We start from the raw sequence: 27,370 nt of genomic DNA on the forward strand, positions 1-27,370 counted from the left end.
ATTTTTAAAGAGTGGTGAGACAGGAGGCCATGATAAGGAGCAGAAAGAGGGGAGACTAGGAAGCAGACGGGGTGAGACTGGGACAGAGACAGATGCTCAAGAAGACGGAAGAGCAAAAAAAAAAAAAGAAGAAGAAGAAGAAGAAGACAGAAGAGCTGAGGGGGGCCGAGGGGCCGGGGCTGAGGACAGGCGAGGCCCAGAGAGAGGAAACCAGAGCGAGTGGGCAGGGTCAGGTCCCGGGGTGCCATCTGAAGGGCAGAATAAGGCCTAGAAAGGGGGAGGCTGGGGCACAGAGGGGCAGCGAGCGAGAGAGAAACTGGATCGGCAGGTGCCACGTCAGCAGGCGTCCCTGCCCCGCTGCGGTGGTTCCCACAGACGCTTGGCCTGGCCCGGGAGAGGCATCTGGAAAGAAACCCGAGCTCCTGGTGAAAGGCTATAAGTCTGAAGCCCAGTCCTAGGAACCGGACACAGGGCCTCAGCGCGTGGGGTGAACAGAGCGCGGAGAGGCGAGCGCACACCAGGGGGCAGCATGGCCGGCAGGCCTGCCCTGTGGCTGGGCCTTCTGCTCCTGCTTTCTCTCGGGGGCTCCTCAGCTCCAGGTAGGAAGACACTGAGGGTCAGGGAGGGGCTCCCCAGGGGGCCCGGCCTGACTCCTTCCCCTCTGCGCCCCACAGCCTCCCTCCTGAGGCGCCTGAGGGAGCACATTCAGCGGTTTCAAGAGAGCTCGGGCCTGAGCCTGACTTTAGGCCCAGGTGCTGGGGCCCTCCCAAAACAAGGGTGGCTGGGGCAGCCACTGGACCCCTTCAACACGTCTGACAGGCGCTCCTTCCTGCAGGTGAGGCCAGGAGAAGGGGAGCCCCCAGTCCCCGCATCGCTGAGCCCCACAAGCTCATCCTCTGCCCACTGTCGGCGTCCCCGGGGCCCTTAGCTGTGCCCTTGGTCCCCCGGGCTCCCTCTCTGCCCTCGGCGTCCCTATTCTTTGTCCCTGCGGCGTTGTCCTTCCCCCGCTTCTTCCCGTCCTTCAGACCGAGCATCAGACCCACCACCAACTTGTAGGGTCTCAGTATGTAGCAGACGTCGGGGCCTGCCTCACAACAGAAACCTGAAGAGCTCTAATGAATGAATGAACAAATTCACCAGATTTCACACCCACTCTGCCCAGTCTGCAGAGGTCAGCTCACCTAGGTCCCACTTGCAAATCGATCTGCATTTCTTACTTATTCTATGGGCCTCATTTCAATATGCTAGCCCTACCCTTGACCCTGGGGACACAGGACTGAAAAGCTGGCAAACTTTCGGCTCTTACAGATCTTACATTCTAGCTGAAGAGACAAAGGGGAGAAAAAAACACATAAATAAACAAGCCTATTTCACATACTACCAAATATATAAAGAAAGACCCATGAGGGAGGGAGACCGCAACAAACTGGGAAGAGAGGAGAGGTCAGGACTCTCAACCCCACTTCTCGCCCATCCCGCCTGTTAGCGGTACTGGGTGAATGACCAGCACTGGGCCAGCCAGCGTGGACCCGTGTTCCTGCACCTGGGGGGCGAGAGCCGCCTCGGGGCTGGCTCAGTGATGAGAGGTAAGAAGCAAGGTGGGGGGGGGAGACACAGCTGGGAAGCTGGCGGGGGCAGGGAGGGGAGCTGCGCCTTACGGTGCTGGGAGGGGGGCAGCTTGCATCCCCCCCAACCATATACTCTTCACAGGGCACCCTGCAGCCCTGGCCCCAGCCTGGGGGGCCCTGGTGATAGGCCTGGAACACAGGTTTTATGGCCTGAGTATACCTGCCGGGGGCCTGGACGTGGCCCAGCTCGGCTTCCTGTCCAGCCGGCATGCGTGAGTGAGGGCCGGGAAGTTGTCTGGGGCCGTGGGCCTGAGGAGGTCTGTATCTCCGCCTCCCTGTGTTGTTGTGGTGGTCCTGCGCCGCCTGAAGTGGACCCCTGGGTCTCTGGTTCATGTTTTCTTCTCTTTTTCAGTGTCTCATGCTTTCTCTCTCCATATCTGGGTTTCTGCCCCCCCCTTTTCTTCCTCTCAGGCTATATTTGCACCTCTTTCTGTCTCACGGCAGCCTGCTGGTCCAGACCCCCACGTCTGGTCCCTGGAGGACACAGCCTCCCCACCCACTGGTCTTCTGCCCCCCAGCCCTTCAGTTACTGTACAGATGCAGCCGAGGGGTGGGCTGAGCACACACCAGCTCACCACCCCCCTCGCTCACGTCTCTCACATGCCTCTCACCTCACTTAGAGGACACGGGGCCCTTGGGCTCTGGGTCCGCAGCGAACCCTCGACCTCCACTTTCCCACACTCCCTGGCCTCCAGCTACACAGAGATCCCTGCTGTTGCCCAGACTTCCGAGCGCAGGGCTGCCTGGAGCCTTTCAACTTCCCTCTGCAGGGACTGGGTCTCCCCCACATATTTGTAGGGCTCCTTCCCTCCCCCCCTTCCCCCCCCCCCCCGGTTAACAGCCCCTCTGGTCCCCGGGGGTCCTTCACCTGCTCCGCCGTTCCGCGCAGGACTGAGCTCTCCCTCTCCCACCGGGCGGCTCTCTGCCTCCCTCTTGTCTCCCTCCCCATCTCCACCTCTAGCTCTTTGCCTCTGTGCTTCTTTCTCTCTGTCTCTCCATCTTTCACAAGCTAAACCGGTTTCTAGCTGCAGGAGGATGGCGCTAACCGTTTCAGAAAGTCCGGGAAGAAAGAAAACACTTGGGATGGAAAAGGGATGCTAGACGCACCCCAACGTCTCTCTTTGTAATTGTGTCTGTTTTTCCTCCGGTGGCTTCTGCCCCGCCCCCAGCCTAGGGCCCCTCCTCTCCAAGTAGCTCTCCTTTTCTGCCCCCAGCCCTTCGCGGTACTTGTCAGCTTTCCGCTTAAAATGCCTCAGAGATTTTTCCTCCCGCGTGTTGCCGGGAGGAAGGAGGGTGGAGGCCTTCTGGAGGGGCCTCCCCTGGCGCAGGTGAGCACTTGCTGAGATGGACGCGGGGCGCGGGGAGCCCTCACACCGACCCCGTGAGAAGAGCCAGACTCCCCCCGTCACGTCTCTGGGTCCCCGCCCGCGCAGGGAGGGAATCTCCAGGGACTCCTGGCCAGGAGGGCCCACCGAGCCTCCCCTCGGCCCCCCAGGCTGGCGGACGTGGCCTCTGCCCGCCTGGCACTCGCCCGCCTCTTCAACGTCTCCACCTCCAGCCCCTGGATCTGCTTCGGAGGCTCGTACGCCGGCTCCCTGGCTGCCTGGGCCAGGCTGAAGGTCCCCGGGACCCTCGCGGCGGGCTGGGGGGGGGGGGCCCATCTCAGAGGACAGGTGTACCCCGTCCCCCCTCGTCCCCCCCGCACCCTCCCCTCCCCCCAGAAGAGCTGTCCAAGAGCTGTCTTCACCAGAGTCCGCGAGTAGAGGGCAGGGTAGGCGGGAGCGACACGGGAGCGGGAAGTGTGGGGTCCCGGGTCCCCCCGCCCGCAGGCTGACGGCTGTCCTCCCTCAGTTCCCCCACCTCATTTTCGCCTCTGTCGCCTCCTCCGCTCCGGTGCGGGCCGTGCTGGATTTCTCCGAGTATAACGAGGTCAGCGCGGCGGGCGGCGGGTGCGGGAGGGGTCCTCAGCGCGGGGAGCCCCCTGATTCCTTCTCCTGCCGCCCCACTGCAGGTGGTGTCCAGAAGCCTAAGGAGCACGGCTGTCGGCGGGTCTCCGGAGGTAGGAGATGGGGCCAGTCCGAGGGGGTAGGGGGACAGGAGGTCTTGGAAGGTGGGGGCCAGAGGGTGACGCTTGCAAGGGGGCGGGGTCTGAGGGAGGTCGGAGACCCGGAAGGTGGGTGGACTTTAGAACGCGGGAACGCAGAGATGGGGCGGGCACCGAAAAAGCGGGGCGTCCTAGCAGGGGCGGGGCTGATGCGGGCGGGCCTGGGGGGCGAGCCTACCAGGAGGGAGAGGCTCAGCGGGGGGGGGGGCGACCCGGCGGGGGGGGTGAGGCTCCGCGGGGGGCGGGGGGTTTGGGAGGAGACCCTACCAGGAGGGAGAGGCTCAGCGGGGCGGGCCCGGGGAGACGGCCGCTCCCAGAAAGTGGAGCGCTCGGGAACGACGCGGGTCCTGGGCAAGGAAAGGCGAGGCCCAGGCCCGAGTCTTCAGCAGCGCGGTCCCTCGCTCCCCGCAGTGCCTGGCGGCGGCGTCCGCAGCCTTCGCGGAAGTGGAGCGGCGCCTGCGCGCGGGCCGGGGGGCTCGCGCGGCGCTGCGGGCGGAGCTGGGCGCCTGCTCGTCGCTGGGCCGCACGGAGGACCAGGCGGAGCTGCTGGGGGCGCTGCAGGCCCTGGTGGGGGGCGTGGTGCAGTATGACGCGCAGGCGGGAGTGCCCCTGAGCGTGCAACGGCTCTGCGGACTCCTCCTCGAAGGCCGGAGCAACGGCAGCCGCTCTGCGCCCTACCACGGGCTCCGGCGGGCAGTGCAGGTGAGCGGCCCGGCGCGCGGCTTGGTGCGGGGGAGGGGGGCCAGCCGGCAGGGGTTCCTGCTCCTCTGCTTGACCTTGGGCCAGCGTGAACCCTTCTGAGCCGTAGTTTCCTCATCTGTGAAATAGGGGTGACACCTCTGGGCCCTCAGGGAGGTGCAGTGAAGTCGGTCAAGAGAAGCACGGAGTTTGCAGGTGTTAGCGACTGTGACTGTTACCTCTTTTGCCCATCTTGTTCTGTCCATTTCCCCAGGCCTGCAACAGAATGCAGAGCAAATGCGTAGCAAATGCGTAGCATAGCAAATAGCGTTTACAGAAGGAAGGAGGAAATGTAGCCCTCCGGACAGAGTTCTCCCTGGAGCCGGGGATTCCAGCCCCGGCATCCGCAGTTACAAACAGCTGTTACTTCTCCAGCCCTGTCTGGACCAAATGCTGTACGAAGGGCTTCACATATATTAGTTCATTGAATCCTCGCAATAGTTCTAGGAGACAGGCACTATTTTTATCCCCACTTACAGATGAGGAAACAGGCCCAAGAGATGATCACTTGCGCAGGGTCTCACAGCTGTCCAGTACCTGTAACCCACAGGGACCCATGCACCCACTCGCTCTGACCCCTGACTCCCAGAGCTCTGCAGCTCTTCTGACTTCTGACCTTTGACTTGCAAGGACCTATGTATGCTTTCAGGCCCTGGGTCCTGACTTGCCGGGGGGACAGGAGGAATTTATGTATGTATGTGTATTGTCCCCTAGGTTGTCATGCACAGCCTGGGCCAGAGGTGTCTAAGCTTTTCCCGAGCCGAGACAGTGGCACAACTGAAGGTCACAGACCCCCACCTGTCCAGTGTGGGTGACCGGCAGTGGTTGTACCAGACTTGTACAGAGTTCGGCTTCTGTGAGTGACCAGCCCCACCCTCACCCCCAAAACAGACATTCTGTGCTGTGCCCAGACGAGCTGTCTCATGGGGGTCTGGACTGGTTTTCATTTCGCTTGGACAACTGGCCAGACTCCTGGGCCTCGTTTAGCCTGTGGGGGTGGGGCTGGAGGGTAGACACTCCACTAGAGTGTGCCTGTGCCCGGCACCCTCACATACCTTCTCTCATACACAGCCCTCCACGTGGGTGATCATCCCTCCAATCTACGCTTCGTCCGTGTCCCTGTCCCAGGAAGGGCCCTACCGGCTCCCTAGTTACCGTCTAGAAACCCTGGCAGTGTTTCTCATGCCTCCTTCCCTTTGTCCCCACAGCCTGTCCGTCCCTGAGCCCTGCCCGCTCTTCACCTCAACCCCCTCTCTATTCCCAGCTCTGCTGTCCCCGTGGAGGCCCCCAGCCCCTCCTGCCTCCATCCCTGACCCAGCCTCCTCTCTGGTCTCCAGGCCTTCTTTTCACCCATACAATCCAATTTCCTCACCGAGTCGAGAGAGATCTTTCTAAATACGACCTTGTCCCTTCTCTACTCAAAACCCATGGCTCCGCAGTGACCCTAGGGTAGGGTTGCCAAATAAAATACGGGATGCCCAGTTACATTTTGAATTTCAGACATTTTTTTTAGTGCATGTCCCAAGTATTGCATGGGACATACTTACACTAAAAAAGTGTTTATTTGTCTAAAATTCAAATGTAACTGGACATCCTGTAATTTTATTTGCTAAATCTGGGTACACTACCCCAGAGTTCAGATCCTTTCCACATCGCCTGAAGGCAATGAAGATATGGTTTAAAGCAAAGTGTTCAGATTCTAACTTCACGGTTTCATAGCTATGTGATCTTGTGCAAACTTGGGCAAATAACCTAAGCTCTCCCTCTGTGCCTTAGTTTCCACATCTGTAAAATGGGAATAACAATAGTGCTTCTCTCATAAGGTTATTTCCAGGATTAAGGGAGGTAATATATGTCACATGCTAAGAATAACACTGGTACATAGCAGGTACTCCTTAAGTACTTACTATTATTATTATTATTATTATTATTATTATTATTACTACAAGACTTTACATATTTTGACCCCCCAATATACCAGTTTTCCTGACATCTCAGGAACTTTGCCCATACTGTTCACTTGTCCTGGATTACTCATCTTCCTCTCGTCACACAGTTCACTCATCTTCAAGTCTCAATACAAGATGCCTCCTCCTCAGGAAGCCTTACCTGATTGCTGGAGCTAAGTCGGCCTCCTGGCCTCCCCTTCTGCCCCCTCCACAGCTCTGCGTTTTTCTCCCTAGCACTTCCCACAGTCTCATCATACAGACCTTATTGCTCATCTCCCCCTCTGCACTGAGCCCTGTCACCGCAGAGCCTGGGACTATCTCAGTTGCTACTGGGCTCCCAATATGGTTCATGAGGCAACTGAGCATACAGGAGGTGCTCAATGAATGGTGGAGAAAGGAATGAGTGAGTGTAAGGCTAAGGGAGTTAGATGTAGGCTGAAGGCTCAGGGGAGCTAGGGATTTTTAAGCGAGGGAGACGTGGTCCAGCTTGTGCTTCACGCTCCTATGTCCCCTTGTCTCTCTAGCTGAGTACACATGCTGTCTCCCCTCTTTATGGGGCTTTCTCTTTTCTGTCTTTGCTTGGCTCACTCTTCCTAATTCCTGAAGGTTTTATCCCTGGCAGGATGCTTTCCTGGAGCCTGTCATGCTTCCTCTGGGATTCCTTCTACCCCCGGCCTTGTCCATCACAGACACGACCTCCTGGGCGGTCACCATCTGAGGGCGGGGGTGTCTCTCTGACGGGACCGTGAACTTACTGAAGGGAGGGTATGGAGCAGTTTTGGTCATCACCAGGGAAAGCTCTGTAAATGATTATTAAAGGGGAGGGCTGTAGGCTCCACACTGATAGATATCTCCCTCCACAGATGTCACCTGTGAGGACCCCAGATGCCCTTTCTCCCAGCTCCCAGCGCTGCCCTCCCAGCTGGAGCTATGTGAGCAGGTGTTCGGGCTCTCAACCTCATCCATCGCGCAGGCGGTGGCCCAGACCAACTCCTACTATGGTGGCCAGACCCCGGGGGCCACCCAGGTGCTGTTCACTAATGGTGAGCCTGCCATCAGATCCTGCCTCCTGGATCTCCACCTAGCCCCGGTGCAACAACCATTCTTCCCTTTCTTACCAGGGGACACAGACCCCTGGCACGTGCTGAGCGTAACACAAGCCTCGGGACCCTCGGAGTCAGCCCTTCTCATCCCTGGTGCCTCCCACTGCATGGACATGGCCCCCAAGAGGCCCTCAGACTCCCGCAGCCTCCGCCTAGGGCGCCAGGTAAGAGAGCAGAGGCTCGGGTGATTAGCATGTCATTTGCATATCGATTTGCATGTACCTGCCCTCTGCTAGGCTGGAGTCTGACCTTCACGGTTGTCCGCACCTCTTGGCAGAGCATCTTCCAGCAGCTGCAGACCTGGCTCGGGCCGGCAAAGGAGAGCCAGGAGAGCCGGGTGAGCAGGGGCGGCTGAGGGGCCCGTACCCTTGCCGCTCCCTGCACGGCCACCTCAGTCCTGGACGTCGTCACGGGACGGGAGAAAGCAGCTCGTGTTGAATGAGGAAATTTCCGGGAAGTGGGCTTCAGCACCTGTTTCCACAAACGTCCTCACTCCTGACTGAACATGTGTTGTGTAACCAAGAGTTGGATAAATATAAGTGGAGAATCATTCTCGTTGTGAATACTGGTATTTTTACTTTATTTTTTAGAGAGCTTTTACTTTATTTTTTAGAGAGCATTTTATTAATCATTTCATGGCTATCCTTTTTTATTGTTTAAAGTATCTTCCGTAAAGTTGCTTTGTGTCTTAGAATTCTGGAACGATCTCACATCAATTTATTTTTTTCCTACTTTCAGAAACACAGCAGTCTTGGTAGGAGTCAGCTTCTCTGTCAGTCTGTTCCGGCTGCTGTGAGAAGACACACTGTAGATGGGGTGGCTCATGGCCCGCTGCTAGGCATTTCTCACGGTTCTGGAAACCAGGAAGTGTGGGATCAAGGCACCAGAAAATCAGGTGTCTCGTGAGACCTCGCTCCCTGGTTCATACTCAGCTGTCTTCTCAGTGTCCCCCGCACGGCGGAAGGAATATTGGTATTTTATTTATTTATTTTTTTTTTTAAGATTTTATTTATTTGAGAGAGAGAATGAGAGATAGAGAGCACGAGAGGGAAGAGGGTCAGAGGGAGAAGCAGACTCCCCGCCGAGCAGGGAGCCCGATGTGGGACTCGATCCCGGGACTCCAGGATCATGACCTGAGCCGAAGGCAGTCGCTGAACCGACTGAGCCACCCAGGCGCCCCGGAATATTGGTATTTTCAATGCCAAATGTCAGAACAATGTGCCCCGGCCCAAGTCCTGCTCGGACCCCGCTCAGACCCCAGACCCTGAGCCGCCCCTGCTTCTCACAGTTCCTTCTCTCTCTCTCTCTCTCTCTCTCTCTCTCTCTCTCTCTCTCTCTCTCTCTCGGTCTTCCTTCCTAAGCCTTCACTCAGCATCACTTCCCACCACCAGACGCTACCCGGACATCCTGATAGGGACGCCCCGGGTTTGGGGAGGGCAGGAAGTAGCAAGTCAGGGGGACAGCGTCTCTGGGGAGCTGGGAAGGGCAGAAGTAAAGACAAGTCAGGATGAGAGAAGGGGTGAGAGAAACCACAGGCCACACTCCAGTGAGGAAGTCCCTCCTTGCCTATCTTGACTCCAAACCCTGAGGACGAACTCTTTTCTTCCTGCCTAGAGCTACCCCAGCCCTGTTCCGCAGGTGCTACCCTGTCCCGCTTACTGACCTTGAACCGTAGCCCCTCCTGCCGGGGCCTAGCCTCAGTGCCTCCCTTTATGTGTTCAGCTCCGGCACCACGGTCTGACACATCAGGGCCGCTCAGTGCCTGTTGGGAAATGAAAGGATGAGGTCTAACCTCAACTCTTCACACACTTTTGGTTTTCCTTCCACTTGGCCGGATGCAGCTTCCCTCCATCTCCTTTGCACACTTCTTTGCAACTTGACATCCGAACGCATTTGGGTTTGGTGCGAGGCTCTGTTCTCAAGCATTCTCGGAGCTGCCCTGGCAGGGGGCCTGCGGCGCCAGGCTGAACTATCGGGTGCACGTCGTGGGGTGCATCGTGGCTCTGGGGTGGCCTGAGTCCCCAGGCTGGCTGCCGGTGACCAGGCAGCCCACTGTTTTCACCCAAGATTGCTGTGCTGACAGCATCACTGTCCGCCTGCATCAGTCTCTATTACAAAAGGATGGAAAAATTCTGAGGTGCTCTCCCTCCCTGGCCTCCCTGGCCCATACTTGGTCCCCACTATCCATTCTCTACCTGGCAACCACAGTGATGCTTTCAAAAGGTAAATTGGGTCATGTCACTCTTCTGCTTAAAACCCTCAGATCGCTTCCAGCTACAACCAGAATAAAGTCTGAATTCCCTCCCGCGGCTACACATACTTTGGCTTTTGAGCTCTTCTCTGAACTCACTTCCTACTACTCTCAACCCTGCATGCCAACCACGTAGCCTCTTTGATTACTTAACATCTAGAGCCAATTCCTACCTCAGGTCCTCACATTAGCTGCTCCCTCTGCCCAGAGGTTGTGCCCTTTAATGACCTTTATTTTTTTAAAGATTTTATTTATTTATTTATTTGACACAGAGAGAGAGCACAAGCAGGGGGAGCAACCGAGGGAGAAGCAGGCTCCCCGCTGAGCAGGGAGCCCGAGGTGGGGCTTGATCCCAGGACCCTGGGATCATGACCTGAGCTGAAGGCAGATGCTTAACCGACTGAACCACCCAGGAGCCCCCTTTAATGACCTTTAAGTGACTTCTTCCTTCTTAACATGGAGGCTCAACTCCAATGTCACCTCCTCCAAGAGGCCTTTCCTGACTGCTCCCAGGTCCCAGTCACTCCCTGTCACATTACCTGTTTTATGAACTTCCCAGGCACCAGCACCAGCTGAAATGACCTTGTTTTATTTTCATTTTTGTTCAACTCCTCTGTACTAGAATGCCCACTCCCTGAGAGAGGGACTTGTGCCATCCCAGCAAACACACCCATATGGGTTCCATGTTTCACAACCTCATCAATTTTCATGTGAACTCTCTTTTCTAGAAGCTCAAAGAATGCAAAATTGGATCAAAGATTGCAAAAATACTTCTCAGGACCAGGAAGATTGGTAAATTTGTGATTCCCCTGCTTATTACTTTCATTTACCAGTTATGCTCTATAGCGTAGAAAATATTTGAATTCTAATGAGGATAAACAGTTCTGAGGAATGTAGAAGCACTGTGCTCTGAAGACCCCTGGTCTGTCTCATGCAAATTCCACCCTTAAACATGATCAAGTAGGGCTTCTTTCCTGGGCGATCTGCTCTGGAGGTCTCTGCTCTGGTGCGGATGCAGGCATAACCTTATCCCAAAGTGAGAACTCCAGGGGCCTTGTGAACATGCCTAGTCTACGCACCCTCTGTAGACCATACTCTCAACATGACACAGATCTCTCATGTTGAATCTAGAGAAGAACAAAGGTGGAGGACTAGTACTACCTCATCAAAAGATTTCCTATAAAGCTCCAATAATTAGGACAATGTGGTTTGGGCATTACAGGTAGACAAATAGATCAATGAGGCAGGACAGAGTCCAGAAGTAAATACACACACACACACACACACACACACACACACACACACACACGATCAATTACTTTTCTACAAAGATGCCAATGCTAATCAGGGAAGAAGAAAAGTCTTTAAAACAAATGATTCTAGAACAGTTGGATAAATTATAGAACTTCTCTCAATCTCTTTTGCAAACTTCTTCGCAACCTGACATCTGAATGGGTCTGGGTTGGGTGCTGCTAGGCTGTTTTCTCTTCCCCAGCATTCTCTGAGCTTCAGAGCTTGGGGGAAAAATGTAACCTCACCCCTACTCATACCATACTCAAAAATTAATACAAGTGCATCATAGATCTAAACATAAAGCTAAAACTATAAAATATCTAGAAAAAACAGAAAAATTATTTATGACCTTGTAGTAGGCAAGTATTTCTTAGGGAGAAAAGAATAGCGTAAGATACACAAAAAGGGATAAATTGACATTATCAGAATGAAAACTTCTCATTAAAAATCATTAAGGAGTGGAAAGACAAGGAAAAGACTGAAGGAAAACATGCACACTACATACATTTGGCAAATGATCTGTGTCCAGATTAAAGAATTCCTGGAAATCAATTTTAAAAAGACGAGCCAGTAACAAATAGGAGAGAGGAAGCCCCGCTCGGCGACTTTGGTCAGAATCTTTTCGGGTCAGAATTGGAATTTGAGGAAGGTGCGCGAGAGGGTTCGTTCACTCAAACCAAATGTCAAACTTCTCTCCTTTTCCCATCATCCACAGTGGGGGAGCGCGAACTAGGAAGGATGTGGGATTTAAAAAAAAAAAAATTGTTCATCTTTCTAGGTTTTTGTTTTGGTGCCCCTCCCCTCTCCCCTACCCCCCCCCCCCTTTGAAGAACCGGTGGTGCCCTCGATTTTTGTTTACATCTTCGGAATTGGAGAAACTTCGCCAGCAGTTGGCCGGTTAGCTCAGTTGGTTAGAGCGTGGTGCTAATAACGCCAAGGTCGCGGGTTCGATCCCCGTACGGGCCACGACTGTTCCTATTTTACCGTTTCTGAGCATAAGTCCCCAAGGATCCTCCCCAGAGGACACCACTGCTGAACCGAAATTCTTGTGAGGGCTGTTTTGACCTAGCGTCTTGTTCTTGTTTTTTTTTTTTAAGAAGTAACCGACGAAAGCTAAAGTGGACAGTATTTTTAAAGGAAATTGAGCAAAAGTAGAGCGGGCACAGTTAGGCAAGAGGGGGATAGGAAGAGTTGGAGAATTTCCTGTTTTGTGTTGGGAAAAAAGCTGAAATGATTTTGGCTTATATTACACTTTCAGTAAAGACTAAGAAAGGTTGCTTCTTGTTTTTGTTTTTGTTTTTGTTTTTTGTTTTTTTCTCGGTAGCTGGTTAGAGCGTGGTGCTAATAACTCCAAGGTCGCGGGTTCGATCCCCGCACGGGCCACTGCCTTTATTTAGATGCTTAATTTCTGAAAAAGTCGCTTTTTAACGTTAGAGCTTATTTTCCGAAGGGATGACATATTCAGAAATTGAATCTGAAATGTTCTAACCTTTTGCGTCATTGATGGAGGGAATGTGCACAGGGGGAGGCTTCGGGAAACTTGAGAGCACGGGAGAAGATGACCTCCATAATGTTCAAACAAAGTACGTTCTGCCGAAACTATGAGCATTAAAAGAACCCCAAAAGAAAATTATGTATTATTTAACATTTTTTTTTAAATCTCTCCACTCTTTAGAACGTGATAATTAGCTGTTATTCTGTGTCTGGTAGATGCTGGGGATATATTGTTATGTGAAAAAAGCAGAAGCTCAAAACGCTTTGTATAAGATTCTGATTCTTCTATTTTAAAATCAGCTTTATTATGAGACGATTTACATGCAATAAAATGCACCCATTTTTGGCATAGAATTTGATATATTTATATACACAAGTAACAACCGTGGCAAAGTAGAGACCATTTCCATGATCCCCAAAAGTTCCTTCGTGCTCTGTGGTAGTAAGAATAATGCCCTCCCCCAAAGATGTCCACATCCTAACTCCTGAAGTCTACAAATATGCTATTTTCATGGCAAAAGGGACTTTGCACATGCAGTTAAGGATCTTAAAAGGAAGTGATTACCCCGAATTATCTGAAATGGGTCCAATGTAATCACAGGGTCTGTGAGAAGAGTCCAGGTCACAGAAGATGTGACCCAGAAGCAGAGGTTGGAGAGACGCGGGGCTATTCTCCAAAGAATACCAGCAGCGTCTACAAGTTGGACAAAGCAAGGAAACAAATTTCCCTCTAGAGCTTCTGGAAGGAATGCAGTGCTGCTGACCCATTTTAGACTGACCTCCAGAACTGTAAGATAGTAAGTTTATTTTGTTATAAACCACTGAATTAGTGGTGACTTGTTACAATCGCAATAGGAAACTGATACATACCCCTTCCGGTGATTTATACCTTCATCCCAGCCCCAGCCAACTACAGGTCTTCCTTCTGTCATGATGGTTCTGCGTTTTCTGGAATATCTTATAAATCATAGACTATATACTCTTGTGTTCCTGGCTTCTTGTGCACAGCACAATACTTCTGAGATTCATTCATGTACCAGTAGCTTATTCCATTTTATTGCGGAATTGTACTCCATTGTACAGATACATCTGTACATTTGCTTTCCATTCACATATAAATGGATATTTTCACTTCTAGCTATTATGAAGAGCGCTGCTGTGAAGATTAATGGAACAAATCTTTGTGTGGACATATGTTGCATTAGTCAGGGTTCTCCAGAAAAAGAGAGGGAGAGACTTTAAGGAATTGGCACAGGCCATTGTGAAGGTTGGCAAATCCACATCTGCAGGGTAGGTCAGCAGAGTGGAGACCCAGAAAAGAACTGATGTTGTAGCTCCAGTCAAAAGGCAGTCTGCTGGCAGAATTCCCTCTTCCTCAGGAAAGGAAGGTCTTTTTTCTTTTAAGGACTTCAATTGATTGGACGAGGCCCACCCACAATACTAAGGGTAATCTGCTTTACTCAAAGTCCACTGGTTTATTTTTTTTTTAGATTTTATTTATTTAATATTTATTTATTTAATACTAATTTATTTATTTATTTGACAGAGAGAGAGAGAGTGCAAGCAGGGGGAGAGGGAGAAGCAGAATCCCCGCTGAGCAGGGAGCCCAACTCGGTGCTTGATCATGACCTGAGCTAAAACAGATGCTTAACCTACTGAGCCATCCAGGTGCCCCAAAGTCCACTGGTTTAAATGTTAATCTCATCTGAAAAATATCTTCACAGCAACATCTAAACTAATGTTTGGCCAAATATCTGGATACTGTGGCCTAGCCATGTTGACACATAAAGTTAACCATCACATATGTTTTCATTTCTTTTGGGGTAAAATACCTAGGAGTGGAATTGCTGCGTCTCTTGGTCAATGTATGTTTGACTTTATAAGAAACCACCAAATGTTCTCCAAAATGGTACCGCCATTTTACATTCCAAACAACACTTTATGAGAGTTCCATTTGTTCCAAACTTCTCCAACATTTGATATTGTCAGACTTTTAAATTTTAGACAGTCTACTGGATTTGAAGTATTATCTCATTGTGGTGTTAATTTGCATTTGCCATAACTGATAATGAGTATTTTTTCATATACTTATTGGCTATTTATATATCTTCTTGTTTGAAGTGTGTGTTCAAGTCTTTTGAGAATGTTTTTCTTGGGTTTTGTCATTTAGTACTAAGTTGTAAGAGTATTTATATATTCTGGATACATGTCCTTTCTTAATTATGTATCTGAATATTCTCACAGTCTGTGACTTGCCTTTTCATTTCCTTTCTTTTGATGGAGAACATTTGATCAGATGTTTGTATTTTATAATTCATGCAAAGATATTCTCCAGGGTCATGATGATCTATGTTTTTTTTCTCAGAATTACATAAACTAGGCTTTTGTTTAGGCATATAGTCTAATTTCATCTAATTTTCACATATACTATAACTTTTACATATACTGAAATAAAGATCAAAGTTAATTTTTTTTCCATATGGCTATCCTGATCTTGCAGCACTATTTTTTTTAAAGACTGTTCTTGTTCCATCCATTATATCGACGACTCTGTCAAAAGTCAATTTATTTTATATGTATACCTCTATTTTTGAAGTCTCTATTGTGTCCCATTAATCTATATGGCTATCCTATGCATATTTTTAAAGTAATATGTGGACCCATTAGGATGGCTCTTATTTTAAAAAAAAAAAAAAAAAGCAAACAGAAAAGAACAAATGTTGGTGAGGATGTAGACAGACTGGGACCCTTAGGGATTACTGGTGGAAATATAAAATGGTACAGCCTCTGGGGAAAACCATATAGTGATTCCTCAAAAAATTGACCATAAAATTGCCATATGCTTCAGCAATTCCACTTCTGGATGTCCACCCAAAAGAGGTCAAAGGAGGGACTCAAACAGATATTGTACAGTTATTTTAACAGCAGCTTTATTCACAATAGCCAGAACCACAAAGCCACCCATGTACCCATTGACGGATGAATGGATAAGCGGAAGGTGTTATAGACATACAATGGAATATTATTCAGCCCCAGCAAGGAAGGACATTCTGACACCTGCTATGACATAGATGAAACCTGAAGGCATTATGCATAAAATAAACAAGTCACTAAAAGAAAATAGTGGATGATTCCATTTATATGAGGTACCTAGCATCGTAAAAATCACAGGGAGAGAGAGCAGAGAGCTGGGTGCTGGGGGTGGAGAGGAGGAGCATGGGAGTTAGTGTTTCATGGGTAAGAGTTTTGGTCGGAGAAGATGAAAGCGTTCTGGAGGTGGATGCTGGTGATGGGTGCACAGCAACGGGAAGGTGCTTGACTCCACTGAACTGTACACTTAAAATTGTTAAAATGATCCATTTTATGTTATGTATAATTTATCGTTATAAAAACATCAGTATTTTAAAAAGAAATTTGTAGAGAGTCTTTGAGAACTATGTAAATAGCTTCATCTTCCTCAAAGTTGTACCTACTAGTTTGGCATCCATTCATAATTCTAGTATGAATCAATTGTTCCTGCAATCATTTCAAATCAACAATGTAAAAAGTCTATTTTTCTTTTTACATGGATTGTTTGAAATTCCATTATAAGGAAGAGCTTCCCCTTCTCAGCCATCTGTCTGTCTGTCTGTCTGTCTATCTCAAATGAACTCACAGATTCCTGCTCAAAGAATTATAATCACTAATCATGTATTTTGATGCTCAGATTGTTACAAATCTGGCCGATGTGGACCCTTCAAACTAACTTCTGTGTCTTCCTGACATGTATCATAGTTTTTTAGGGAGTTCTTAATTTGGGGGACAAGAAAAAGCCCCGCATTTATATTGTAATTTTGGGGGCCCCAATCTTGAGATCAGCTATTTTTCAAAGGAGCTCCGGATGCTCTTACCAGGGAACGATTTTTAGAGATCAAGTTCTAGGTTCTGGATAAGCTCATTGCCCCCAGGCCCTCTCACCGATGGAGACAAGAAATCTGCACACACGTACACGTGCATATCTATGTCTATTTCAATATTGATATCTAGCTATCTATAGATAGAACCATGATTTCACAGGGTTGTCTCCAACTATAATCCAACGACCCAGGGTTTATTTTATTCTGTATTTGTCAGCAGATAAACCTAGCTCCCACTATCTCCGATCTGTTTTATTAACGGGAAAAGAGAGAAGCACCTCGAAGAGAATCAGGGATTCCGGCAATGCTGGGAAGCTAAGCCCAACTTCCCGCAGTCACTGTTCATTTCTGTGTAAAGAAAGCCCATTCTTCCTTACCGTGAGTCTTTCCCCTGCGGGTCTCTTTTACCCCTCATACCAAACACCCCCCCTTCTGATGCTTCTGGTCCCCGAATGTGTGGAGGTCTTCCCCACAACAAGGAGTTCTCTGGCACACCGAGTGGATGTCTCGCGATTTCACTCAATTCTGACACTGTCTACCTGGAGATAGTTCAGATCCCACGGGTTAAGCGCTCAGTCCCACACCACTCCCCGCGCACTGAGGTGCCAATCAAAGGACTCCAGGTCGTCCCCAACTTTTGTCCGATTTGTCTAAAATCCCACGTTCCCATGGCCCCCTCCTCTGGTTCTCTTAATTTGCTAGAGCAGCTCACAGAACTCAAGCGAACCAGTTTATTAAAGGATGTGATAAAGGAGGCAGATGAACACCCAGATGTAAAGGGCGGGCGGGATCGGGTGTGTGGGAAAGGCACGGGGTCTCCACGCCCCGCCCTGGGGCGCCGCTCCCACACCTCCGCCCCTTCACCAGCCTGGAAGCGCTCTGAACCCCCACCTTGGGGATCTTATAAATGCTTCGCGATCAGGTCGGCACGATCATTAATTCCATTTCTAGCCCTTCGCCCTTCTCAAGCGAATGGAGGGTGGGACGGAGAATTCCCAGCTTCCGGGCATGGCTTGGTCTTTCCCATGACCCCTCCCACCCCCACCGCCAGGAGCCCACCCGGAGTCGCCTCATTGGAACAAAAGACACTCCCGTCCCCCGGGAAGTGACAAGGGCTTCAGGAGCCCTGTGCCAGGAACTGGGGGCAGAGCCCAGTGTCTGCTTCGTGTTAGCGCACAGTTAAGCAGAGCTTCCACGTGGCAGAAGACCCCTCAAGGGCCCGGCTGATCCTGTAAAGCGGCCCGGGGTAGGACCGGAGTGGGGGCTGTAACTGTTCTGCTTAATGGCCCTCCTCTGCATTGACGCCCCCTTTGGGACATGCCGCGTCACCATGTTTGTCAGTGTTCCCCGGGGAAAAATGCATAGTCTCTATACGAGGTTCCAAAAAGTCTACCTTCTTGACTATGCTGCCCTGGTTCTTTATATCCTTTCTTATTTTAGGTTCACTTCGCCTATCTTGTGCTGAAGGTGCCCTTTTAAAGTCTTTATGATTCCTGCTTTTAAAGCTATTTCTTGTATCTTCCGTAATTTTTATTTTATAAATGTAGTTAGTACATTCTTTAGTACGCAACTATATATGTAAGTGTTCTGACTTTATTGGATTCATAGCCTTTAACCTTCAAAACTGATCTCTTTTGTCATGTTTAATTGGGGGGGGCCTTGAATTCAAAAATTATCACGTCAAGATCATGAACCCTGCTTTTTTATGGTTTCCTCCTGGTGTATCTTCACCCATTTCTTTTCTTTTTTTTTAAATGAACGTATTTTTTTATTATGATGTTGTGTTAGTCACCATACAGTACTCCATTAGTTTTTGATGTGGTGTAGCCCATTTCTTTATTTTCTTCTCTCTGAACAATTCTGCTTTAGATGTACATCTTAACAGTATATTGTTACATTTTGCTCTGCGAGCCAATTTGAAAACATTTTAACATATGACTTAAGCCCATTAATATCTAATGATATGATTGATACATTTGTTCTTAACTCTGTCATATTTTATCATTATAATGTGTATTTCTTGTATTTCTTTTTTGGTATTTCTTTTCTCATTTAAAAAGTTTCTTGTGACATCTAGCATGGTTTGAATTTTTGTCCTAGCAGTTACCTTAATCCTCCTGTTTCCCCATTTATTTACCTTATCTAACTTGTTTTTTCCCCAGTTTTATTGTTGTTGTTGTTGTTGGCCATTCACTCTTGCTCACTGTCTATGTGGTGGTCTGTACATTTATTTTGTTTCCTCTTTCCTTTCCCTCCTTTTCCTATTTTTACATGCATTATTTATTTTGTGCCAGAATAGAAACATTTAAAATTATGCTCCCACCTCTGCCCTTGCATTTATTTTAGTCGAAGATCTACAATTAAATATATTAAATGTTCACCCAATGAAGTTTCTTTATTTCTTAACTAAATGAACCCATCCTATCGTATACTCTGCAAGAAGAGTCCCCTATGGGCATATTTAAAACTCTCTTCTATAGTCTTGATTCTTGAAGGTCTCAGCTTGGCTAGATATAGAATTCTTGCTTCACTCTTCTATTTCTATTTTTTTCATGCTAATCTAATTTTTTTTATATTGCTCTTCAGAAGTCTGATGCTAGGCTTCTTCTATTTATAGAAACTTCTGGGATTATAGATTTAATTATTATTTATATTTTATTGACCATTTTTCTTTCTCTCAGAAACTCCAATTACTCATATATTGGCATTTCTTTGCCTGCTTTTTATTTAAATCATCTTTATCTGACCCATTTTACTTCTTTCTTTCTCTCCTTTTCATTTTCTCAGCGGGTTCTCTTTCTTCAATTCCCATTACCAAACATTTGTGTTGTAAATTTATTCTCCCTTGGGCGCCTTGTAATGTAGTCTTCATTTCTGATGTGATTTTTCTTTTTTTCTTGCATTTTTTTCTACATTCAACCAACTTTCATTTCATGTCTTCCCATTTTTGTCCATTTGTTTTAATTTTTTGAATTTCTAATCTGTGATTTTTTTTTTAATCCAAAAATGTTTGTTTGAAAATGTCTCTTGCAACAACATGGATGGACCTAGAGGGTATTATGCTAAGTGAAATAAGTCAGTCAGAGAAAGCCAGTTATCATATGATTTCACTTACATGTGTAACTTAAGAAACAAAACAGAAGATCATAGGGAAGGGAGGGGAAAATAAAATAAGATGGAATCAGAGAGGGAGAGAAACCATAAGAGACTCTTAACCATAGGAAACAAACTGAGAGTTGCTGGAGGGGAGGGGGGTGGGGGGATGGGGGATGGGCATTAAGGAGGGAATGTGACGTAATGAGCACTGGGTATCATATAAGACTGATGAATCACAGACCTCTACCTCTGAAACTAATAATACACTATATGTTAACTAACTGAATTTAAATTAAAAAAATAAAAATCAAAGAAAAAGAGGAAAAAGGTGAAATAAATAAAAGGATCACAAAGTGAGATTTTCTTAATTACTAAATGCAACATATATTTAACAAGTATATAATGTTATTTATGTTCACTTTAGTTTATTGGTGCACCTTATCTTTTCCTTCAGTAAATGAGATTCTATGAAATCTTAAAGTGATAATGTAAAATTTTCTTTAAGTGTTAAAAAAAGGAAATTATTGTATGTCATGAATATTTCTTATATGAAAATAATGGCTTAAGTTAAAATGGCTCTTTACTCAATACTTATTATATGAATAATACTTATAGCCACTTCACATTATTGGGAAATGATATATACATGAAAATAGTATAATCCAAATGAGTTTGTTCCTGAGAAACACTACACTTTGAAACTAGGTTAACTAGGTGAATACTATACTTTTAAACTAGGTTATACTTTTAGAATATAGTTTTTTATAATATTATTTTTTTATGCACAAGTCGTTTTTGATTTTCAGAAAATAAACTTTGTGTTATTTTTAAAGGATTATTTTCTTCAGTATAAAATTATAGTTATTAATACTCAGTAATGTCATGATACAAATTTGTACATTTGTTTTCATATATTTTCATTAAAATTGCTTTTGAAATGCAAAAAACAAGGAAAATGTCTCATTCAAACGGGAGCTGTGTTAAATTTTTCTTCTGCTTTTTCATTTTGGGAAGAATTTTCAACAGCTAAAATATTTTGATTTTGTGTTTTCTTATACTTGATTTGTATAAAGTTTATTCAGATATTGTGTGAAGAGATTTAGGATAATTTACACAATTCCTTGTTCAAGACCAACCTCTTCTATCCCTACATAAAAATACAGTAACTTTAATAGATGTCTTTGGGAGAGGGAGTAGGGGCCCAAGGGGAGAAGTTGCTGTGTCTTCGGAGTTTTGTCTCCTTTGGTCTTGCAGGATTTTGAATCCCCTTCTTTGTTTTTCCTTTACCAACCAATCTCCAAAGGGAGCTTCTCCCTCCTGTTTTCTTTTCACTCATAGGTCCTTCCTTTGTGTGGCTACTGCCTTATTTCTGGCTAACGTTCACATTCCTTCCCTGTAAACGGTGCTTTGATCTACCAGGAGCCCTTTTCATGTTTTCTCACTCAGAGTGGAATTTCTATTTGAGAGGAGGGGAATTTTACCTGATTCTTAAGATCTCAGTTGCCATTTTCTTACTTCTAGATGGATTTCTGGACCTTCTTTCAATCTCTGCAGAGACTTGCCTTTGGGAGCTCCCGAAAGATAGGTCTGCTTGGATTGGATGTTTCTAGTTCTCCCGACAAGTAACCTGAAGTTTGTAGTGTTCTCTCTTCTAGTCTGGGAGAAGGTATGGTTTTATTGTTGTGTGCGTGTGTTTTAATATGTTGGGAAATTCAGATCTGAGCGATTATTACTACCCTCAGGTTTTAAATCACTACCCAAATTATGAGACATTTAAAAATTACATAGTGCTTTAAAAAAAAAAAGTGTGCTTTCCATTTTATTTAATAGTGTCAAATTTTCTCACATCGGTACTGTAGCAACTTTCTGTCCACAAGCATGTGAATGTTCGTGTTTCCTTACAAAACCACAAAAGAATGTCTGATCTACCCTCCTTAAAATCTGGTTCTGTGGGAAACCGCACATGTCTAATTACATGAAAACTGGAGTCTTCCAGCTTCTGAGATCAAACACGTGGGGTTTCCTTTAACTACATTTCTCCACCTCTACTGCTTAAAATTGCCAAAGTAGATGCTGTTTCTGCAATTATAAGTCCTTAATATTGTAACTACCACAGAATTAAAATAATCTTTTCAATCAGGCCCTGGCTGTGTACTATTTTAAAGTATCCATATTTGTTGTTGATCAGGCCTTGCTTGTAACTTGTTTTCTCCCTGGCCATCAAGAAAAGCAGAGAAATCCTCTGATAGTGAAAGCCAGCGTGGCCCCACACCGCGTGCCCAGTCAAGTGAGTGTCCAGAAGGGGAAACTGAGGACGCAACCCACTGGGCCCTAGGTTATCTCAGTATCTGGAGGGAAAAGGAAAACTCCCCAAATTTCTTTTGAGCAGAAGCCAAAGGTAACCTTGTGGTTCCACTGGGAATCGAACCCAGGATCTTCTGCGTGTAAGGCAGATGTGCTAACCACTACACCATGGAACCTGAAGACAACCTAGTCTCCTAAGAGCTCTTACTAGAATCAAGGTGAGAAAAGAAGACCAAAATTAGGTAACAATTGTTATTATGACTAAGAATTAACTCCTGTGAACTTGGCCCAGGGAGGATGTGTGAAACAAATGAACTATCTGCATCTCACATACACAACCTTGAAAGTCTTAATGAGTACTATGACTTCTCCATTTCCATTCTCCTGGAACAGTCTTAGTCTGGTCAACATTTGTTGTTTTTCTACCCATATTTATTGAGAGCTTACTATACTCCAGATGCTTTTCAAGGCTCTGGGATACACAGTACATACATAGTTAAAAAAAAAAGAATCCCTTCTTGAGATGACATTGTGGTACTAAAAAGTGCATTTATATTTCATGGATACTATCCTTGAATTTAGCAGCAGTCTACATTAACTCCTCCTTTGCCCCTTGTCCTGAAACTACTGCACATTTCAATTCACAAGATCAACAAACGCATTTATTAAGATCACTATCAAGCCCATCATCAATATCTAGTATTACTATGAAATTAGTTTAGAACTTGCAGACCTCTTGAAAGAGTCTTGAGGTTGTTTATATGCCTTGCCTTAACTATAGAAAGTTAGCCGCTTTGACATAACCAAATGTTTGTGCTGTTGGGCTTGTTTCTTTGTGCTCCCATAGGCAGAAGAACATGCCTTAGCCAGTCTGCTAGCTCCATGAGGAGGATGAGACTCACGTGGAACAGAATCCACTCTCCCTCTACCCCAGTCTGAGTCTTTATCAAATGATCCTCAGATGTTTCAGCAAGCCCAGCTGAGATCAGATTTATCCAGTTGAGTCCAACCTACATCAAGTGACCCAGAGCCAACCAGTAGGCTCTTGGGAATAAATAACTATGTTTTATGTTGGTGATATTTGGGGTGATTTCTTATGCAGTAACAGCGGATCGACACAGGAGGAGACAGAATTTGAGAACATCCAGTCTGAGATGAAGGCATATCCATTACACATCACGTGTCCACACCCGTTCAGCCATGAGCCACTGAGTGATAGAAACACTGTCTGTCTGTGGGAAATTTCCACTTAGTGTTGAACCAGTATATTTGGTTAACTCTCCAATGGTCCCAGATAGAAACGGACTTATTTACCTCTAGGATATATATTAAAATATGCATACCAAAATGAGACAAAGCCGTTAAAAGAACACTATAGACCAACATCTCTCTTAAATATAGGCACAAAAAATCCCTAAATAAATATTGGCAAATCAAACTCAGAAATATATAAAAAGGATAATACATTATTACTACATGAAGTTTATCCCGGTTTGTTTTAACATTCAAAAATCAATCAGGGCAATTCACCATATTTTTTTAATTCAACATATTAATAAGCTAACTAAATACAAAAAACAATATGATCGTATCAATAGAGGCAGAAAAAGCATTTAGTAAAATTCCACATCCATTCATGATAAAAATTCACAGCAAACTAGGAATAGAAGGGAGCTTTGGTTCTTTAATCAAATAAAGGATATCTACAAAAAAAAAGGAAAGAAAAAGTTACAACCAACGTCATACTTAATGGTGAAAGACTGAATGCTTCCTTCTAAGATTTAAATCAAAGCAAAAAGTCCTCTTTCTCACTTTTCCTGGTCAAGGAAAGACTTAGAGATCTTAGCTACTACAATAAAACAAAATGTGCAGATTGAAATGGAAGAAATAAAGCTCTCTCTGTTCACAAATAACATGATTTTCTGTGTAGAAAATCCTATATATAACCTGAGTAGACATTTCTCCAAAGAAGACATATAGATGGCCAACAGACACAGGAAGAGATAGATGCCCAACATCACCAGTCATCCTGGAAATGCAAATCAAAACCACAGTGAGATATCACCTCACACCGGTGAAAATGGCTCGTGTCAAAAAGATAAGCAACAACAAGTGTTGGTGAGAATATGGAGAAAAGAGAACCCTCATACACTGTTGGTGGGAATTTAAATCAGTGCAGCCACTGTGGGAAACAGTATGGTGGTTCCTCAAAAAATTAAAAAATAGAATTACCCTATGATCCAGTAATTCCACTGCTACATACTTACCCAAATGAAATGAATGCACTAATTTGAGAAGATATATGCACACCTAAGTTTATCGCAGCATTATTTACAATAGCCAAGATATGGAAGCAACCTGTGTCCTTTGATAGATGAATTGATAAAGAAGATACTACACGTGCACGCACGCACACACACACTAGAATATTACTCGGTCATAAAAAATGAATGAAATATTACCATTTGCAACATGGATGGACCTAGAGGGTATTATGCTAAGTGAAATAAGTTAAAATTCTTACCTTGTTTCTTTTTTTCCTTTTTCATGCCTTTATCTGCCACACTGTTTTAAAATAAGTAGTGGCAAGCATTTTTCTTTTTTGTAAGGTCATGCTTTTTTTTACCGTAACAGTAGCCAAAGACGTGAGGGAGTCCTTACAGGTAGTTCAGCACATGTCATGTTCCAAAACGTGCTTTGTTTCAAGACATCCATATTACAGAAATAAAGTTAAATTGTGGAGAGGCGAGAGTCGGCAGGGCACTTTTCACTGGAAGGGGAAAATTGGCCTTTTAGAATGAAAGTCTAGGAAAGACTGCGGAGGCTTTAATCAATGTGGTAGAAGTACAACTTCCAAAGTGGAGGCCACTTGAACTTCAGATGCTGTAGTGAGAAAGATGAATTTTGGAAGAACAGGGTTGCCCGTGGAGGCTCAACAGAGGCCCAGACCAAGAAGACCCATAATCTCATAAAGAGAGTTCCCACATCCTCAGAAGGATAGCATAGTTTGTAAAAATGTACAACAGAAGAAAACACAGTGCCTTATTTCAATACTCCAATTTATGTAGAAAGGAAGAACAAATTGAAAAGGAGGATGGAATGTTTGTAAAACATCACTGAATTTCAAATAGTTAAAATACACTTATACTCACACCTCCTGCCAATCTTTTTCCATTGAGCTACTGCGATAATACTCAAGAATGAACATGATTTATCAACTGCTTAACCTCTCTTTTCAATTTATTTGCTTTTTGTATGTAATAACATCAGGATCTCTTAAGCAACTGCATTTTCCCTTTATGTATTAGGCATTCTTTCTTTTGTGTATTTTTATTAGAAGCAGTTTCTCTACTTGCGATTATCATTCATTATAAAACTCGAGTAGTTAATTTCAATCAGTCAAGGCAGTTCTGTACAAGTGAGATCTATAGTTCAAGAAACTTCCGAAAAAAACATTAAATATGACTACTTTCAGTGTAGGCTGGAATGTTGAAGGTTTCTATTGAGGGTTCTTATTTATTTTTTCTGTGCATCTAAAAATTTTTGATGTTATTCACCAGCTATAAATATTTGAATGTCTTTGGTGTCCATTATATGCAGGAATGCACTGAGGGAAGGATACTAATGTAATTTCTGGGCCTCTCTGTTTGCAGTAGAGTTTTAAAGATAAACACAAAGGATAGAACACCATGATATTGAATTGTTATTTAATTTACCATATTAAAAAACATGTTTTCTCCCACACGTCGTAGTCCACTGAAAAATATGCTATTTCTCTCTCCTCTGCTACAATTTTTTGCGTGCTAGCTCTATTTCTTGTTTAATTTCTTGAACGATAGTTGGAATAACATAGATGCTATCTGTTTGCAGTATTTGATCTGTTTAAATTAATAGAATACCAACAAAATAAATAACTCTACTTGAGAGTTACCATTAGGAATTAAAAACCGTAGGTCTGAATTAAGGATTCATCCACATTCTCAAGGATATGAGAAACGGAATTTAGGTGGAAGTACAGAGATCAACCAACTGCAGAATGATATTTCACAGGCTCAGAAGTAGACAAACACAAAAGTATATAGACAAGCAAAAAGACCTTCAGGGAACTACACCCGTCCTATCACACGTAAAAATGTTCTAAAGGGTAACACAGATTGTTTTTGTTACGAAAGAAATAAATGAATGTGGATTTTGGAAACAGCCTAAAGCGAATTGGTCTGAGTCTTGGAATCATACATTTGAGCATCTCGTGTCTGTCTCCATCTCAAAGCCAGTCACTTCTTCCTGGACTCAACTGAAGGTTTCTAATGAAAAAGGCGTTTTGAAGGTATTTCCTGGATGAGGTTCAGTGACACAGTGGGTATGTCATCTAAAAATCAACCCAAGCTTTCCAGATTCAACTACTGGCTGGCTTGCTCTTGTCCTTTTTAAAAAATACGTGTCTTCCTAAATGATCTTACGTGGTCCAAGGAATAACCTGGAGAAGAATTGGCTGAACCCTCATCTCTCCTGATGCCGACCCCAGTGAACGGCGCAGTGCACGGTTCACACGCAAGACAAAGCCTCTCTTAACCCCCAGATCCACTAGTTCCTGGTTGTACAGGAAGACAACGAGCACTTGATTCCACCGGTGTCAAAAGCATTTACATTTCTCTACATATGAGGCGGGGGGGGGGGGGTGGTGGAATTTCCTGATTATTATATCTGTATTTATAGGCTGTTATTTACATTTGCAAGTGGTTGATTGCACTCTTCAAGCATCAGGATAACAGGGAACAGTGCTGAGACTCCATGTGGGTCGGGGATCCTCAGATTTGTCTTGGCCCCCTCCTGCTTCATCTGACTCTGGACGCTCCTGATTTTCAGTCTCAACCCTTGGTTTCTCGGTCAATCACTTTGCTCTGCTTCCCTGGGGTCACTCTTTTCTGTTTTATTTGCACTTTTCTCCCCCAGGAAGGGCTGCAAATTTTTCAGCTTAGCTTCATCTTTGCAGGACCAGGACTGGATGTCGCCCTTACTGATCTTGTGCCTCTTCAGCTACACTGGCTTGGGGGTCAGGGTGGGGGTGTGTGGAAGGGGAAACGGAGAGGGTGGAGGGGGCAGGGGCAAGGGGGTGTGGGGGGCAGCAAGCAGCGACAGCCCAGCGAGGCTGCTCCCGACAAAGCACTGTGTATTTTTTATAGAAGTTTGTGGAATTTTATTATAGATATGTGTGTTCAATTGGTGTTTGTTACAATACACTCCTCCAACGTTTGTCTCAAGGATAGACGAGATCATCTAAAGGGTTTGTCCAGTTCCAGTCTCTTGGAATGAGAATGTGTGCCTTTTCCAGATCATTTTTAGTACTTGTTTTTCAGAAAGAAAGGGATAATTATTAGTTTTAATATCAATATCAGGAAAAAGGTGAGAGTAAGAAGACATCTATCCAATATTGCTTGGTGGGAAAAATGTAAGGATGCTAATATACCAGTGAAGTTTTAATGTGTGTTGATATTTATATATAATTTCTTTTTT

At 45.8% G+C, this 27,370-nt stretch overlaps 1 protein-coding gene and 2 non-coding genes across 4 annotated transcripts; 2 read left to right on the forward strand and 1 right to left on the reverse strand.

Annotated features, from left to right (window-relative positions):
- Positions 1–529: 529 nt before the first annotated feature.
- PRSS16 (serine protease 16) lies at positions 530–7,993 on the forward strand. Of its 2 annotated transcripts, XM_025890860.2 has the most exons (12): positions 530–599; positions 675–835; positions 1,487–1,586; positions 1,711–1,840; positions 3,124–3,247; positions 3,480–3,557; positions 3,640–3,687; positions 4,144–4,434; positions 5,185–5,326; positions 7,283–7,462; positions 7,541–7,686; positions 7,800–7,993. In XM_025890860.2, exons 1-12 carry the CDS (start codon positions 530–532, stop codon positions 7,875–7,877), a joined length of 1,548 nt encoding a protein of 515 aa, XP_025746645.1. In that variant the 3' UTR covers positions 7,878–7,993. The 2 variants fall into 2 exon arrangements, with proteins under 2 accessions (XP_025746645.1, XP_073746242.1); XM_073890141.1 differs by lacking the exons at positions 1,487–1,586; positions 1,711–1,840; positions 3,124–3,247; ... (1 more) ...; positions 3,640–3,687; positions 4,144–4,434.
- Positions 7,994–11,958: 3,965 nt separating this feature from the next.
- On the forward strand, positions 11,959–12,032 carry TRNAI-AAU (transfer RNA isoleucine (anticodon AAU)). Its single transcript has one exon. It is a non-coding gene; the product is annotated as a tRNA-Ile (tRNA).
- A 9,927-nt stretch (positions 12,033–21,959) lies between these two features.
- On the reverse strand, positions 21,960–22,032 carry TRNAV-UAC (transfer RNA valine (anticodon UAC)). The gene has a single exon. It is a non-coding gene; the product is annotated as a tRNA-Val (tRNA).
- Between the last annotated feature and the right edge of the window lie 5,338 nt (positions 22,033–27,370).

This window comes from Callorhinus ursinus, unplaced genomic scaffold, assembly GCF_003265705.2.
Source record: "Callorhinus ursinus isolate GAN/ISIS: 27379988/994484 unplaced genomic scaffold, GSC_fseal_2.0 scaffold129, whole genome shotgun sequence".
Taxonomy (NCBI): domain Eukaryota; kingdom Metazoa; phylum Chordata; class Mammalia; order Carnivora; family Otariidae; genus Callorhinus; species Callorhinus ursinus.